Source organism: Hippoglossus hippoglossus, chromosome 6, assembly GCF_009819705.1.
Source record: "Hippoglossus hippoglossus isolate fHipHip1 chromosome 6, fHipHip1.pri, whole genome shotgun sequence".
NCBI lineage: Eukaryota > Metazoa > Chordata > Actinopteri > Pleuronectiformes > Pleuronectidae > Hippoglossus > Hippoglossus hippoglossus.
Window position 1 is genome coordinate 5,781,409 of NC_047156.1, and position 18,031 is coordinate 5,799,439.

General features: G+C 43.7%; 2 protein-coding genes across 5 annotated transcripts; one reads left to right on the forward strand and one right to left on the reverse strand.

Moving 5' to 3' along the window:
* The first annotated feature begins 575 nt into the window (after positions 1-575).
* Positions 576-15,295, forward strand: bcl2l13 (BCL2 like 13). 4 transcript variants are annotated; one of them, XM_034588226.1, is made up of 7 exons: positions 576-760; positions 1,493-1,677; positions 4,152-4,241; positions 5,158-5,314; positions 5,893-5,965; positions 6,164-6,292; positions 13,227-15,295. In XM_034588226.1, the coding sequence occupies exons 2-7, from the start codon at positions 1,536-1,538 to the stop codon at positions 14,247-14,249; spliced, it is 1,614 nt and encodes a 537-aa protein (XP_034444117.1). In that variant the 5' UTR covers positions 576-760; positions 1,493-1,535; the 3' UTR covers positions 14,250-15,295. The 4 variants fall into 4 exon arrangements, with proteins under 4 accessions (XP_034444117.1, XP_034444116.1, XP_034444115.1 ...); XM_034588225.1 differs by having other exon boundaries at positions 576-756; positions 1,464-1,677; XM_034588224.1 differs by having other exon boundaries at positions 576-756; positions 1,467-1,677.
* Positions 14,383-17,887, reverse strand: bida (BH3 interacting domain death agonist). The gene is made up of 4 exons (XM_034588230.1): positions 17,751-17,887; positions 17,167-17,455; positions 16,629-16,762; positions 14,383-15,953 (listed from the first exon to the last, which is right to left on the reverse strand). The coding sequence occupies exons 2-4, from the start codon at positions 17,432-17,434 to the stop codon at positions 15,759-15,761; spliced, it is 597 nt and encodes a 198-aa protein (XP_034444121.1). The 5' UTR covers positions 17,435-17,455; positions 17,751-17,887; the 3' UTR covers positions 14,383-15,758.
* Positions 17,888-18,031: the final 144 nt, after the last annotated feature.

Genomic DNA, 18,031 nt, shown 5'->3' on the forward strand with positions numbered 1-18,031 from the left:
TAACACTTGGGAGGTAACATGGGCGTAATTCAAGTTTATAAGAGGCGGGTTTTACTAAGTCTTAAACACAAATTATCCCTAAATCATGCGTCATGTAAAAAATTGAAGTCCATGTCGCCTCTGTAACTCTGACTGTTTGTGGCAAATCTTATTTTGTGGGTTGCAAGGACTTGGGAGGAAACATGCACTTATTTTTTTTAGAGGCGGGTTTTACCAAATCATAAGCATAAATTATTTAAATCGTACGTCTGCTGTAGTGAAGCATGTGTGCGACTTAAAGTGCCTGTGCAAGTGATATTTTCTGTTGCAAGTTGAAACTTTAACACTTGATACTGACACACTTTCCCTTCAAAGTTACTTTTTACTTTATGCCCTTAAAATAAAAATACCTTATTTTTCTTATAGATCTGTTTCATATTTTTTTGCATGGTGTGTAATATATTCTTTTGTTGGGTGAGGTCATCAGAACAACTTTCAAACAATGTCGTTGATCTGTAACGACTTTACTTCCTGTCGCGACCTTCCCAGGCTTTTACGTTGAAGCTTCACAGGAAGTGTGTTGTGTTTTCCCCTCGCTGGCTTGTGTAGCATGTAAAGCACACCGTGTCCCGCTGCTGCAGCCTGTCCAGCGGTGTGTGTCTCCCTCTCTCTCTCTCTCTCTGTGTGTGTGTGTGAGTGTGTGTGTGTCCGCCACAGCCACCACCGGTGTTGTACGTTTCCCCTCCAGTGGCCGTGGGTCCACTTCAGACGGGGACGGTGAGTAGAAGCCACCGGGGACGAGCTCCGGTGGGAAGAAAGTAGTTAGAAATGAAACACGCATGTTAAGCTAGCTGTAGCCTGCATGTGAGCTGAGGGGGGGGGGGGCGACTCCTCCCTCCGCCACCTGCACGCACCTCTCACTGTAGCACGCGTTTATTTAGTTTTTTATAAAAGATCTTAAAAGTAGTTAACTAACGAGCTATGTGCGTTTTATTGAATTAATCGTATTGTTAAAATTAGCTGCTATACAATGTGCGAGGTGTGCTGCAACTTCGAAAAGAAACAGTGTGTATTCTCTATATGCTCTTATTCCCTTCGTGATATTCTTTTGGTTTTAAAAGATAACTTTGACTTTGGCGAAGAGGTTTTATTTTGATGGTTCAGGCCGGAAGTTTAATTACGTTAGATAAACTTGTCACTACTGTAACTGCAGGTCCTGCCCGGTGACCTCATCTCTCTAGAGGACACCTACGTTAGATAATAAAGTTTTTGTTAAGTTTTACCTCCAGAAAAACCTGCAGGAGAGTCAACAGCAAAGAAGTGTGTCCAAGCATTTGAGATTCTGTTGTATTATCATTTTTGATTTCATTGTATTTATTTGCTGTTTCTGCTTAGTTTTCAGATTCTAGTGTTTCTAGTTCATTGCTGCTGCGTCATTACTCATCACTAATTCCTCCTCCTTCCATTCTTCCCATCTTTCTCTGCAGGTGACACGTCCGACATCGACCGTGAGAATTCATGTGCCTGAGAGTCTAACACACGCACCTGTCTGTCCAATGGCTACCTCGGGCTCCACCTTTTCTGCCTCCATCGCCTCCGCTGTGCCTGAGGGTTTCCACTATGAAACCAAGTACATCGTGCTCACCTACCTGGGCATGCTGCCTGTTGGTAGATCACACACACTAACCCCAGCTCCAGGTGAGAGGAGGGACTTTAAATACTTTTATTGTAGTTTGGTTTATTGTAGTTTGGTTAAATCTGATTTGCCTCAATCTTAAATCGAAGTGAAGAAATTAAATTATATAGACGGGACACTAGTCCTTCCTATCCTCCTCATGTTGTGCAGTTTGACCGATATACTTTACTAGAGGAGCACATACCTCTGCCAGGGCCCAACAGTTTCCTTATGAACCCACATTTAGATTCACTAAATCCAGATTTTTATTGAATAAGCAAAATGAACACACTCATAAATATCAGTCCCATTAAAATTGGCAAATTTTTCTTCAAGGTCCATAAATGATTCTCTGAGAAAACAAGGAAAATGTGGAAAAATGCCCTTGCAATGTTTACGAAAGTGCAAAAGAAAATCCAGGATTTGCCCCTTGATCCGGATCCAGTTGTTTTCTGACCCATACTGCATCCTTTCACAAGGTTTTGTGGTAATCTGTCCAGTAGTTTTTGTGTAATCCTGCCTACTAAGACAAACAAATTGTTACGTGCCGTGTAAACAAACACAGACAATAGCATTACCTCCTTGACAGAGGTAATAAGGGCAACCATTACTCTTGTGCATTGACACAGCACATAAGAGACACACACATAAATATTCAGGGTGTGTAGTCAGGTTTCCACCCGTTACCTTTAACCCTCTCTGACATCGGCTTGGAAACACACCCAGAGACTGAGGTGCCTATTGAAACATGTGCTCATGAACAAATAGTTGTGAGCTTCCCATTGAGCTCGGCTACAATCGTTCCAATATGGTGTCCAGACTCACGGAGGACTGGCATGTCTTCACAGAGGCTTTCATAGCAACCTTGTGACATGACCTCCGGCTGCAGCACGTCTGGCTTTTCATCTTGTTCCCTATGTGACTGGAATACAAAGAAATCTACACATAGTAAAGTGTCTTTTGAGCAGTTTCTGACCTTTTTTGTCACATAGTTTTGTCACATTTGTAATTCTTTTAAGAGTAAGCGTGTTATGGGCTGTCAGCGAAACAATGTGTGAAACTACATCTCACACTCGCCGCCAGCATGTCATGACTTCTCTGCGCAGTGAAGCCATGCAGAGCAGTAAATCAGATTGAGAACAGGGGGAGAGATGTATCCCAGTCGGGCCATGTCATTCCCTCTGTCACAGGATATGAGCAGATCTCTCTGGAAGAAAAACAGAAGTAGAGATGGTTTTAAAAAAAGAGAGAGAGAGAGGGAAGTTCTTTATATTTCCTGCCTCTTTTTTTCTCGTTGTGTGCCGGTTGTGCTCAGAATGGGCGGAGAAGGGCCGATAAGTGGCTGATCCCCACTTTCCGCTTGACCCGGTCCAATTTCTGACAGCCTGTCATGTGCAATCACCGCAGGATTACTCACGCCAATGGACCAAAGCAAACTATCTGGCCGGGCTTGTTGTCTGGCTGAATGCTGAAACAGCACCAAGCCCAGGAAAAACCAACACTGGTCCTCAGGGTGTTCATGTTGGAGCTGCAGGGATACAGACAGAGAGGGGGAGAGAGAGAGAGTGGGGCAGGGGTCGCTTCCTTCCTGTTTGATTTAACAAGTGGGAAATCAAATAGTGTTATTTTTCAATGGTACTTGTAAGTTTACAAATCCCAAGTCAAGCCAACAGAAACTAGAGTGGCACTCTATCAAGATTCATGAATTATTCCCTGGGAAGTTGGTGAAAATATCAATATGCAGTGTGTGCATTCCCGTGCAAGGTCCCATTTACTCCGCCGTTGTTTGGTAACACGGTAGATCTTCTGTAATCAATCAAGTCAACAAACAGGGTTGAAAACGTAACCTCCTTGATGGATGTAGTAATATTAATGCAACTCAGTGGAAAGGTCTTCACGTTTGTGTGTGTGTGTGTGTGTGTGTGTGTGTGTGTGTGTGTGTGTGTGTGTGTGTGTGTGTGTGTGTGTGTGTGTGTGTGTGTGTGTGTGTGTGTGTGTGTGTGTGTGTGTGTGTGTGTGTGTGTGTGTGTGTGTGTGTGTATCAGACACCTTATCAAATGTCTGCTGCGTCTGTCCGTTATGAATGGCATCATTCACAACGTGTTCTGTGTCAATGTGAAAGCTCACGGTCGAACGTCCATGCCGCCCTTCAGCATAAACTGTGCATTGCTGTCTTGTATCCACGCGATGACAGAACACCGGACTCAGCGTTTTCTTATGACTTCAAACACATGGTGAGGAGGAGGTGAACGACATGAGAGTAAAGGGTGTCGGTGTTAGTTGCATCTAAGCCTGCAAATGACCTCCAGGAAAGTTAGTTATGATGGAGAAACAAATTATATTGTTTTTCTTTAGGGGTTTTGTGTAATATTTTGTAGAGTGCTGTGAAGTATTTGTGAAGAGTCAGCATGTGTGAGTCTGGTGTGTGTGTGCTTGTGTGTGAGAGAGAGAGAGAGTCAGAGGGTGATTTCATGTGTCACGTGCTTTTCTCTTTTAGAAGACGCCCAGAATGAGAGGGAGAAGACGAGAATGATAAAAGAACGGATAGAGGAAGAGCTGAGGCAACTGGAAGATGAAATGGCTGCCTGTATGTGGACACGTACACACACACACACACACACACACACACACACACACACACACACACACACACACACACACACACACACACACACACACTCCACTGCTTGTTCTCAGATAAATGTTTCAAAAGTCCAAAGCTCAACTAATATACTGCTCAAGTCTTTTACATAGTTTAGACATTTTATTCATCAAATTTATAAATACAAACACGTTCACAATACATACAGTTTACAAAATATTTAAATAATAACAAAATAACTAAGATATAATTGATATAATTGTAAAAAGTTTTTTAGAGTTCAAAGAACTCCAGAAGTCAGTGTTTGTCAATGTGTAACATAAAACGTATGTGGAAGAAGAACTTTGGTTTCTTTACATAACCTCGGTTCTGTAGCACGAGGGGGCGTTACGTCAGACGACCCTCGTAGCTCATGTGCAGCGAGGAAGAGGCAAAACTTTCTGAATCCCTGATGCTGCAGCGTAAGCCTTAATTTATAAGTGGAGAACAGGAGGTGTTGCCAGAGCAAGTTTGGAAAAGCCTTAGAGGTTCTTTGAAGCTCTTTGTGTGCTGTCTGAAAAATACATTTGCACTTGCTTTAGATTTTATGAATTCACTGATCAGTGTGTAGGATTTAGTGACATCAAGTGGTGATGTTGCAGCTTGTAGCCAATTGAACACCTCTTTCCTCACCCCTCCCTTTCTAAATGTGTAGGAAAACCACCAGTGGCCTTTAGATAACATAATAAAAACACAACAGTCCTTAGTTTCAGGTGGTTATACACTAATCAAATACAAATTGTTATGAATAAGATGTGATTGTTCTCTGTTTCACTTTTCTGGCAATGCAAATCATTTTTTCTCATTAAACTGCACCACCTGTGTGAGATCTCATTCTGCTCTGTGGTCTGCGTGACTGCAGCCTTTTCCACCACAGGCTTCGACCGCCGCTCGTCACCCGTGTTCAGTCCAACCAACCCGGAGAGCTTCATCGAAGACTGCCTCGCTGTGATGGGGAACCGGGTGGTCAGAGAGCTCGGCACATCCCTGGCGGCAGCAGTGCATTCGCTCCTCACAGGGTCAGTTGTGCAGAGCTGTGACCACGTTTGAGAAAAAGATGAATTGAATGGGTTGTAGTTCTCAGGGCAGCGCTGATGAGGCCAGAGCAGCGTCAGTTATCTCTGCTGCTGCGCCTCGGTTCCATTAGCTCTTTATTAATGTAACGTGCATTTTACACAGAAGCATCATTGTGGTTGTTGGTGCAGCCACCACACTATCCTCAAAACGCTGCTCGTACAGTACACAAACAGAATGAGGAAACCGCGTGTGCCACAATGTCAAAGGAATGGACAAAGTCAATGTTGATACACTGCTGCTGAAGTTCATTTTCTCCTCGGTGAACTTTTGAACTTCAGCAGTGATGCAGTCCAGTGAATCTGAAGCCTCAGAAGTCATCACTCTCACACGACAGATAATTGGGGAAACAATTTCATATAGAAGCTCAACTTTCACCTGACTCCATGAAGGCAGAGAATAAGCTCTGGACGACAGCAACACTGTTTCTCTACCTGTAATAATCTGTGTTTTAATATATCCTCCTGAACAAACGTATGCCAAACTTTTGTTTAATACCAGTGATGCTCCCTGTGTGTTTCAGACCTGTGGACTACCAGAGATTCAGAGACGCAGCACTGGACCTTTCAACACACGTACAGGGAGGCTGGAGCAAGGTGAGCCAGAACTTTCCTTCTCTCTATACAAACTTAAAGAATTACTCAAGACATGCAAAGTATCTCTACCTCTATTGCCTTCTCATATTCTTGTGAATATCTAATGTCTCTTACTTTTAAGTCTCCTCTTAAGCCTCTTAACTTTTTTCGCTTCCCACAACACGTACCTCTACTCATCTTTCCGTGTCTGTGTCCCAGGTGTTGGTGCCTCTGGTGCTGCTCCAGGCTTTACAAAGCGAGGGCCAGTCCGTGACAACTCTGCTGCTTCTGGGGATTCGCCTGCTAGAGGAGGATGAATCTGGCTACATCATCCAGCAGGGGGGATGGGTGAGTTAAGGGCACGCACGCAATGGAGGAAACCCATTAATACACACAAGTACATTTTATTCTCTGTCACCTGGAAATCAAAATTCACTTCCTGGCTTTGTGTGAAGAATAATAAGATGAGCAAGAATTTTTATTTTAGCACATGTTCAGAAACGTGTCAATTATTTATGTCCACAATTGCAAAAATAGTGATGTCATTTTAAAGTCTACATTTCAATGAGAAACAACCACTAATAACAAAATATGTTGCAACATTGTGCTGAGGATGAAACAAGAAGTTGCTGTGTAGTGCAAAGTGAACAGGAGTAGTGCTTGTACCGTGCTTAACTTAGATATGCAGGTCTCTAAGTGGCCATCTGGGGGCGTCGGTGAGCTACCTACGCAGTTTCATACACATTATTTCTTGATCCACATCAACATACACATGAGATTAACATGCACATTAAACTGGAGTAATCCTAAACATAATCTGACCGTATTTCAGTTTTCTTTATTCTTTCACAAAATATACCAGAGACTCCACTGCTGTAACTGTGATGTAATGAACCTTGTGATCAGTTAAAACCTGAACATTTCTAGTGCGGTGTCTGTTCTAAACCTGCCTGTTTGGAATGAGGTGTTTGTTTGGCCTGTGGTGATGCCGGTTCTTTCTGAAACTGTAAACGTGACCTGAGCCACAGCAAGTACAGACCTGTGTAACTGGACTCAGTCCACAGAACCCTGAAGCTGCGTGGTCGCTGCTGCACACAGAGCTGTTCACCTGTTTAACCCCATAGAGGAGAATCAGTTGATGAGTCCCGCCGGTCTCGTGTTGATATTGAATGTGTCGTGAGTCCAAATCTCACCAAATTCAACACTGCACTTCTTTGGGCTTTTAATAATACACACGCCAAGTATGAAGCCAATAAGATGAACAGTTCTCGAGATATGTGAGCCGCATACAAACAGACAGAGACTTCTTGAATTAGTAGATAGATTAAGCTGTTGTAGTTTCATCCAAAAATGTACTTCTACTTATTTCTGATGCTTTGTTCTTATAAGCCTGCAGTGTGGTGTTTACTCAACCAAATGAAGCAATAGCAGGAATATGTCACCTCACTGTCTGTCCTCACACTTTCCATGTTTCTCTCCTACATATGTGACGATTTGCTGCTACAACCTATCCTGCGGTTTAGATTTGCATTTTCTACCAGTGATGATATTAGTGAGGCTTCAGTTCTCCCATCTTATAACACGTCGAACACTGCGTCACAGATGGCGTCCTATGAACCAGGTCACGCTCATGAACAGTCACGTGACCTCACATGTTCACCGCTGCCCTGGTCGCCATTACGTCGTTGTCATGATGCTCTGGCAGTTTTTTTCGTGCGACGTAACGTGCAAACGAGCCCTGGCTCCAAAACAAAGCCACATTCTTGCTCCGCGTTATGTCACGGGATGAACGAATGATAGGCTGGGACAGGATCAGGAGGGAGAGAGAGAGATAGAGAGGGTGAGTGCATGAAGAGACTGGCCATCGGAAGGGAGGGAACACGGGGGAGGGGGGAGAGATGAGGAAGAAGCGGGGTGGACGCAGCGGGCGAATGAGCGAGCGAGAGAAAAGTGAAATCTCCATTAGTTTGACAGCTGCCTCTGTGCACCTCTCTCTCTCCAACTGGCTTCCTACCTCCTCTCCATCTCTACGACTGTCTTGTCTTTTTGATTCTCTCGAGCTTCGTCTGTTCAACTGTGAACCGGGTCGCTTCAACACTTTGCACTGAGGTAGGATGTTGTATTTGGGATGTAGAAGCAACTGCAGAGTGAGATAATCGATGTTGATGTGTGTTCTCCGGGAAAGAGTGACTGTGCGTCAGTTACAAACTCTCACCAGCTTTTGTCATCGCCTAAGGGTTGCATGTAAATATACAGCACGATTATCTCAAGTCCATAAAACCTGAACTTGATGAGCGAAGAACAGAAAATATAAAGATGCTAATGGACTAAAACACGAGGAACATCAAGTTCCCTAAGATGGAGGCAGGAGACGTGTTTTCTTTATCACATTTATTTTCATTCTTTACTACATTTTGCGATGAAATGTTACAACAAAGATCTGCACAGTTTTCCGTGTTGAATTGTTGAAAAGTGGACATTCTGTTCGTACTGTTCCTCCAGGACACGGTTGTGAGTAACGCACCGTGCAAGGTTGGGGCGACCCTCGTCAATTCCTTTTGTTCGTTACACCACAATACAATAACCATTGTTATGACCCTAATATTCTGTACACTTCATTTGGCAGGAACAAAACCAGCAGCCTTCAGATGGGGCACAGCCAGGGGCAGCTGGGGGGGAGGATGTGATTGGGGGAGGGAGGGGCAGAAAAATGGCCTACGTAGTCTTGGTTGTAGTCCGTCTGTCCGTCTGTCTGACAACAAGAGCCTGACCAACACATCCTTTAGCCGATTTTACGGCATATCACAGATATATCAGTATTTGTGTATATTTTGCCGATTTATACAACAACCTACCAGGGAGTTAAGGCTGCGTCTCCGTCCTCCCGAGGGTTCAGACAGCTGTCCTTCCCCCAGGGAAAACTGCTGCGTGTGAACTGAGTCTGCACATCAGCCATTTCATATTACCGTCCTCGTGAGTGTGATGGAATACGACACCAGAGGGTTGACAGTGGCACACTCACCTCTCGACTAACAAAGACAGACATAATTTGACTATCTATTTATTAGGAAACATGATGCCGTAAAAGCATCTTATCTCAAAAGGCAATAAAGTGGTTTATGAAGGCCCTGTAGTTTCACATGTGGCAGTCGCTGCAGCTTAGAGACAGTGATGTTGCAGCTGGGATCGTTTAAGGTCAAAGTGCTGTCAGGGTTCCAGCCTGGGCTGAGTCAGGGCACATCACGCAGCACCCGGTGCAGTGTAACAGTGCTCCCCATATTACATAAGCACCCGCTCAGCAGCTCTGGGGTGAAATAATGTGCATCGCTGTGGCACTGCACCAACGTGAGACGGGACCAGAGCAGAGTAGAGAAGCGAATTCCCTGCGCAGCCTGAGAAAGCCCCAAAAATAACTCTCAATAATCCTCTAAAATCATCATCACCAGGGGCCTGACTGTCCCACTTGTAGCTCAGTGAAAAACTTATTACAGCAGCAGCAGCAGACTGGCCGACCGCCAGAGGTTAAACAGGGCGTCCATCCATTTCCCTCGGCCTCCATCTCTCAATCAGCCTCACTGCTGCCACAACACTATTAATGGTTCATGACCAAGGACTGTTGAGTGATGTAAACTGCAAATCTGCACACAACCAAAAATTATTGCATCAGTTTTTTAAATGATTTCATGCAAGGATCCAAGCAAGGATGACTGTTTCATACTTTAGGTGATTGTATGTTACAATACATAAGAGATTATCACAAAGAATCTCTTCTTTTTCATCATTAATTGAACATTTGTTGTTGGAGTAAAGCATTTTTTGGTGTGTTTTGTAGTTTTTTCCAGTACTGATACCGAAATTAGGAAGTATAGAAATTACGATACATGTATATCAGCATATATATATATATTTAAATTTGCTGCAGAACCTATTCTGTTTTTTAAAATAAAGGTAGAGTGACGTGCTGATTAGAGTCTAACGTCCCTCCTGCTCCTGCGTTTTACTGAGTCAGCTCCTCTGTGACCTCCTGCTGTGTTTATGTGCTGGTGAGAAACAGTGATGACATAATCCTCATAAATGTCAAGCACAGATATGAGCCAGTGAACAGTGCATTGATCTGACCCCCCCCCCCCCCAAAAAAAAGAGTTTAATGACATTGGTTCAAAACTGGTTTAACTGTAGGTTAGTTTGAAATGTTGTTGATGCATGTTGCCTGTGTGTGGCAGCCATGTGCCAGTGTCACAAGTAGCTGTAACAGTCACAGAACTGTAGCAGCTGTTTTCTGCTTCTTTTCCCCTCTTTGTTAGGGGCTTTGGTGAAGTGGTTGTGTCGCCTGGCTCCTCTCAGCTGCAGTGTTTTTTATATGTGAGCAGTGTAAAGTTGTGTTACAGTGAGATATGTAGATCGCACTCTCTTGGCTCAGCCTCAGGAATCTGTTCTGGTTTGACATAGTTTGTGTTTGTCCCGGGGCGAAGGTGGAGAACTGTGGGCTCGTGCCTGACAGCAGAACAGTACGTTTCCTACATGCAGCGACATGGAATATAAGCAAGAAGAAATTTAGAGCTAATTCAAAGTGGATTGTCTCCTCAGGTCTGTGTCTTTCCTTATGATGAGTTATTTCTTAAAGTGTTTTTGAAATATCTTTATATTTCATGTGTGATTATTATTAGTCATAGTGCTTTTAACTTTGGACCGTTCCTATTGAGAAAGTCAGATTGTTCCTGTACAACTTTAATCCTCAAAGCTTTGTATGACAGCGACCAACAAAACTGCATGAAAGGTTTTGTAAGAAAGGGTCTATTGTTTGTGTTAATTGGTATAACTTCTTTTTTCTGACAAAGTACTTTGTACAATTTGGGGAATGGTGAAGGGCGTGGACAAAAACACAAAGCATGTTCAAAGAAGATTGGAAAGGAAATACAACAAAAATCTGTACGACTGGAAAAACTTCAGTGTCGTTCATTCAACATCATCTCTTTCTGGTATTTTGGGCCACGTGAGTGCGTTTTTACAAGCAGATGTCAAAATACCAGACATATTCCTCAGAACACCTTTCCTGAAGATGAACATTCTGCAGGATTTCTTATATATATTACAGTTTAGCTCAGCAACCTTTTCTTGTGGATTTTCGAACCCCGCTCCAGCTGATCGGGAGTCTGTGTCCTCCTGAGGGACGAGGTTTCTGTGAAACACTCTTTCACTCTGCGACATGTAAATCAGCTTATGGAGAAACCGAACATTGGATAACGACGGAACGCTGATAGATTAAATCTCTCGCCTCCCAGGATGCAGCTGTTTTGCACATCACTGTGAGCGCCCTTGTAAAGGACAAATAACCTTCCCAGCTTATCTCTGTAATTTAATAAATTATATTTACATAGGTTTTATTTGTGCTACCTCAGGGTGTAAATGGTCTGTTGATCAGATGCAAATTGCCAGTTATGGACACTGAAGAACATAATGACCTGTTATTAGTATATTTTTCAAATGAGAGTGCGTCGACTCTCAGCTGCTGTTAGTGTGTGACGCTCACACAAACACACCTCTGTACCCAACTGTCAGTTAGAATCTCATCTGTTGGAGTCACACCTACGTGACACGCACAGCAACACAACACAGAAGCCTTGTGACAGACGCACATTTAACTCCACCCTCGTCAACTCAGTATCTTTTAAACATGGATCAATTATTCATCACATGGTCGTAGATGTGACTGTTATAGCAATGCAGAGGTTCTGTGTATGTCTGTTTGTTTGTTGGGTTCAGACAGAAATACCTCACTTGTCATTGGCTGAAAAGATAGTCGTGGTTCCTCTCAGTATTCCTTTAGTACGTGCATGTTCCCCGTAGGATGAACTTTTGAGGGCTGCTTAGCAAGTATTAGCATGCTAACTTGGATCAAAAACTGCTGACTCTAACTGCATCTTATTGCAACACATGAAATGGAAAATTCTAAGTTGAAGCCTGTGTAAACCTGCACCCGAAGGCACAACATGTGAGAGGGTTTGACAAAGTGGGAGGATACAATACAATGTCACATAACCTCTGTATTCATCCAGTGGTGCCAAAGATAAGTGAGCTTCTATGCTCGAGATAAGCGAGCATGTCCCTCAAGATAAACGAGCGTGTATCTCGTGCACATTGTGCAAAGTCATTGACCTATTTTTAAGCCACATATTTCAGAATCTGCATCACAACACTGCACGTTCAGCCAAACTGAGAGATAAGCCCGTTGTGTTATGTCCTGACGACCCAGCTCTGGAAATAAGTTTGACCTTTTTCATACTGTTGAGGTCAAACATGAACTAGGTTCAGCAGCCTCTACTGTTTGATTCATTTGACTTAAGTGTATTTTGCATGAGCAAGCCAACCTCTGTCTGTCACATGATCATATGATATGCATGTTACATAATAGGGCATTAGAGATGCTGGAGCCAATGTTGTGTTGTATCTGAATACCACTAGGTGTCACAAAGGGCCAATTTATGGTATGAAGCAGTGCAGTGAATGCTCAGTACACAGTTGACTCAGTGTTTTGCAGCATTGTCCTTATCTAAACCCAGAAATGCAAATTGTTTTAAAGTAATTCAGAATGTTTTAGGTGATTTTATGATTCTTGTATATAATTTCACCTCTGGGATCAAGGATATTTCTAGAGTCCCTGTGAGGTAACTTGTGGTACAAACAGCAGTATCCACACAAGCTGAACTAAAAACATGGACAGTAAATAATATAAATGACATAAAACACAAGAATCTTCAGGGTCTCAACAAATTCAAATCGCAATAAATAGTCACCTCATGAAAACATAAAAATTCTCTAGATCCACATTTTTATTTGGATCTGCACCAAATTGCACACACTCATAAATATCAGTCCCGTAGATCCATTAATTCTTCTTTGAGAAATTAGAGGAAAATGTGGAAAAAACACCCTTTTTCACAATGTTAAAGAAAGTTAAAAATAAATCCTGGATCAGCCCCCTGTTCCACATCAAAACCAAAACTGAAAGGGTTCTTCCCTGACCCATACCCCATCCTTCCACCAGGTTTCGTGATAATCTGTCCATTATCAGATAAACAAACAAACACAGACGAAAGCATGACCCTCTTGGAAGAGGTAATGGCAGCTGGGACAAATGAGTTCCTGTATCTGTTTCTCCTGCTTGTAGGAAAAGTTACTCAGTGTAAACATACAGAAATTAATCTTTTTGATTTGATTGACTTGTCTGGTTTACAACATACAGAATACTGATATCCTCTCTGTTCCCGTCTGTCTACCACAGGGTGAAATATTCAGGCTCGGGTCAGAGGAGGAGCGAGGTGTGACCATCGCCGAAGACAACAACGACATCTACATCCTGTCGGGGGACCAGCATCCCGACCAGCTCAGCCCTCCTTCGTCGCTGCTCTGCGCTGGAGACAACAGCAGCGGGCAGAGCTCCTGGCAGACGGAAAGCTTACCTGTGTCTCTCGCCGGCCACGAGTCTTGGGCACAGGTTGCGATGGACCCCGAAGACGTGAAGAGCCTGGACAGCAACGACGGCGTGGCACTGGCCGAGGAGCGCAGCGAAAACAATTCGTCAAACTCTGACATTGTCCACGTGGAGCGCGAGGAGGTGGAGCTGCTGGAGGAAGGCGGTGAAGTCGGAGCAATAGACGAGAGCATGATAAGCGTTATAGGCACCGAAAGTGAGCTGGCCGAGCTCCGGGAGGAATTTAATAACCAAACTCCACCTGTTTCACTTTCCGCAGAGGTGGACTCCTCGGCCCCAGCCTCCTTGATTTCATTAGAGGACCCCGTTGTCATAGAGGCGCCTGCAAGCTTGTCCGCAGAACCTTCCCTCATCTCCTCAGAACCAGAGCTGCCTCCCCCGGTTGTAGAAGCTGCTGCTCCTCCTGCAGAGCCAGAACCTGCAGAACCTTTACCTGTTCCTGCTGCTGAACCAGAGCCTGAGCCAGAACCAGCCGCTGCACCAGTGCCTGCTGAGGTGACGCCCCCACCTGCAGCCAGTGAGACCCCTGAAGTCACATCAGAACCAGCTCCCGAACCAGAACAGGATGCGGAACCAGCTGCAGTGCCTCCCCAGCTAGAGGAGCCAGAGACTGTGGCAGAACCAGCTCTGGTCGCCGTGGCTGCACCTCTGGTCACGGAGGAGGCAGCGGCCCCTGAAGAAGCCCCAGCTGAGGAGCCTCCAGTGCAGCTGGAGCAGCCGTCAGAGCTCTCAGCGCTGCTGTACGGAGGCGCTACGCTGATGGCACTCGCTGCTGTCGTGGCGTACAGCATCATGAGCTACAGGAGGAAGTAGAACGGAGAAGTATCTTTCTCAGGGGAGAGGAATGCACATTATAAGATGTTGAAGTAGTAATTAATGTATTAGTAAACACATGGTGGGACTCTCCTTACAAATTGTGTTGGATCTATCAAATGAGGCCGATTTGTTTTTTTATCTTTGATTTTTGAAGGTTCCACCTCGTCCTCATCATGACAACTCCTCACTGCTTCACTCCACCAGGCACAAACACAGAAAGGGGAGAAGGATGCACTCCAATTTGTTCCCTAATTTGTTCCTTAGTTTAAATTCGTGAAACTCCAGCGCTTAATCTCCTTGATTGCAAAGTGTGACTTTTATCCCTGTTCTGTTATTTTCAGTTTCTGTTGCGTCTGCAGCTTTTGTTTGTTTTGGGCCATTTGACTCAGTATTGGCTAAATGGAAAATTCCATGACCCTTAGCTAAAGAAAAACTTCACATAAACAAAGAGTTAACATTTATTATTGCTGTGAGTTCAGGTTTTCTATGCGACAAAGCAGCATCGATCTTATAAATGTTACCTCTAAGTGTGATGAGTAATTCTGATACTTTCTCTGGTAAACAAACCAAATGTATGATTACGGGAATTCAACCCAGCAATGCAGTAAGTCATTGTGAGACATCTGAATTGCACAACAGACATTTTAGTTCTGTTTTGTTCATCTTGCACAAGGGATCTGAATCACTGACGCAGCATGTTTTGGTTTTTTGTGAATTGAAGCATAAAAAGGTTTTGCCCAGGAATGGGTTCAAGTATTTTAATGTCTCCCAAAGTACAGTGCTGCTGCTGCTGCTGCATTAAACACCTCTGGGTCCAGAGTCATGTGAAGTCCCACATAAAACGGTGTACGGTATTAATTCTTGTTGCTAAGGGTTTTTCAGATACCGGAGGGATGTTTCAACATTAAAATACTCGACCTGCTCTAAGGGAAAGTGTCAATGTACAGAGCAGGATGGATTCTAAAGACACTTTGTACTCTGACTTTCCTGAAATACACTGTTTGAATTTGAAATGTGAAAATAAAAGTTTGGATGAAAAAGAGCATTCGAGAAGTTTTCTGTAGTGGTTTTATTAAAATGTGTGTAATTTCATTTTAACAAACTTCACATTTATGAAAGGAAAACAGAAAAATCTCAAAACTAGTTATTTTAAGATTGAAAGTAAATTAAATCCCAGAAATACTGTATATTAATTCAAGTTAGAAAAACAAAAGCAGAATAACGATACAAAAAGAGTCACGTATTTCAAGTATAAACAAAAAGTTACACTTTAAAGTAAAGAGTAAACAGAGGCAGAAAGATGCAGAGCAAAGAAAGCAACAAAAAAAACGTTTTACAAACTCATCCTTACACTTCCAGTAAAAATCAATTGATAAGTTTGAAAAGTGTCGACTACACTTCCGATTGCACAGCTCCGTTCTCACTGGACTGGTAATGAGGAGCAGATTTCAGGTCATCGCTCCACCACATGTACGTGTTACTTCCTGTCAGGCGGCAGCTCTGAAGTCACCTGGCCCAGACGGGGCTGATGAACTGCAGTGCCGCGTTGAAGAGGCTCCTCAGAAGCTGTGGGGCCTGTTCACACACTCCTTTAACCAGGGTGAGCGTGAGGGCCATGAAGACCCGCTCCTGAGGTAGATGCTCCAGACCAGTGCCGTCCCTCATTATCCGCTCTACCTCCGAGGTCAGGTGGGTTCTCCACTGCTGGAAATACAAATGATACCACTGTGGCTTTAAATAATTCAAACAAACTATATTGCACTTTCTTAAAGTTACAAAGTGCTTATTTGAAAGATTAGAATGCCGTTCAGTTGAGTGCATAACTCTGCAAATGGCAAAACTGCACAAACTCATAGATATCAGTCCCCAAAATATGCCAGATTTTTTCAATCTTTTCATTATTTTTTAACAAATTCACAAAAAAGACAATATGCCTTTTCTCACAATGTTTTCTTGTATTTTGAAATTGCTCCAAAAGTCCTCAATACATAAACTTACACAGTTTGTAAGCTCTAACAGAAAATGTCTAAAGTACATCCACTGTTTAAAAATCATTGGCAATCAAATTAATCTAAAAGAGCAAGGACATCATTTAAAACCGCAAATGTCACATTTAAATAAGTTGTTGGTGTTTAGACAATTTGTGTCGCTACCTCCGTGGTTTACCACATCTGCTAAACTGTTTAGCAGAGAAACCTAAGAACAGAGTAAAAGTCTTAATTCATTCTGAGAAAAAAGTAGAAGCTCTTTGTGTACTTTGTGACCATTTAAAAAAACAGGCAACTATTCAGTGTTTGTTTAAAAACAAGTTACTACAGCTAATGACTCGTCTATCATCATCGACAGCTCGTGAATAGAGGCTGAGCGCCGGCTCACCTCAGACTGGGAGTCTGATGTGTTCCTCATCAGGTTCCTGGTGGCCCGGGCCGTGACCCTTGCCTGGAGCTGGTCTGCGATTTCTCTCAGCTCATCCGCCACCTGCTGAATGCCGGCTAGAGCATCGTGGTTCCCTGCAGGGAAACATCAGAACATAATAATAATAAAAGGAATAAAATAACGTTCAGTGAGTCTGGATTCAACGAGGAGGATGTGACTACATCGCAATCCCTTGGGGTTAAATCTCTTTTGATTCAAGTCTAACAAACAGCTGTCATTTCCTGCTTTCACTTTACACAACAGGTTTTCTCTTACTGTAAATGGAAACAGCTTTTCAGAAAGGAAAGACTCTCTGACGTCCGGACCGAGATGTTAGTGAGATAACAGAGTCAATCTGCAGCTAAACAAGTGGGATAGTGAACAGATTTGATTCTGTGCGTTTACCTCAAATTAAAATGACTCTACTTCTTGATAAATAAACCCACAAAACAGCTGATCTGGAGACAGTTGGAGGTGCATTTAGTTTGAAGACGCTCACATTGCCACTGCGGCCCCACCACAGGCTGGATATCGCGCAGATCCATCCGGACACATTCGGCCAGGTGACCGTCGGTCTCCAGGTCCCCGTCCTCCGCGGGCTCGATCCGGGGGCCGTTGCAGTTGATGTCCCGGGTGAGCTGGAACTCGCTGCCCAGAGAGAGCAGCTCCTTCCGGAACTCTGAGCCGCGACAGTCCGCCTGGAGGAAGGCCAGAATGACCAGGGCGGCGCTCGAACCCCCGGTCACATCCATCCCCAGGTTGTCCATGGAGGAATCAACACCCTCCGCCTGGTGAATCCAGACACACACAGATGGGAGGAGATGAAACTCACTTAAAGTTACGTAAAAAGAGGAAAAGAACGCGTTGAGTTACGCACTAAATTAAACAAATAACACCTGGACCGTCATAGAAGTTGCTATGCACAACCACAACGTAAAGAAAACAACTTTTATTTTAGTTAAGCTAGCTGGGGAGGCTAAGCTAAGGCTACGTTTAAAGTTTTCTGCACTAGCTAGCCGCGTTAGCATCACCGAGTCAAATTTAACGCAAAAATAGACAAATAGACAAAATACTTTGACTCACATTCGTTTCTCGAGCCCGGAAAAACTCTTCGCCTCCTATAAATACCCGGTATCGATCAGCGCTGTTGATCGATCCCAGCGAGACAAACAACTGCAGCTCCCTGACTGATTTACAGTGAGGGGGGCTGGGCTTGTGAACGCACCATGACGCATTCAATAGCCGTCGGGAAATTTGAGTTTCAACACTTCTGTGATATTTAAAAGGTCCAGTGTGTAAGATTTATTGTGAAAGGGATCGATTGGCAGAAATTGAATGTAAAATAATCACAGTGATGTTTAATA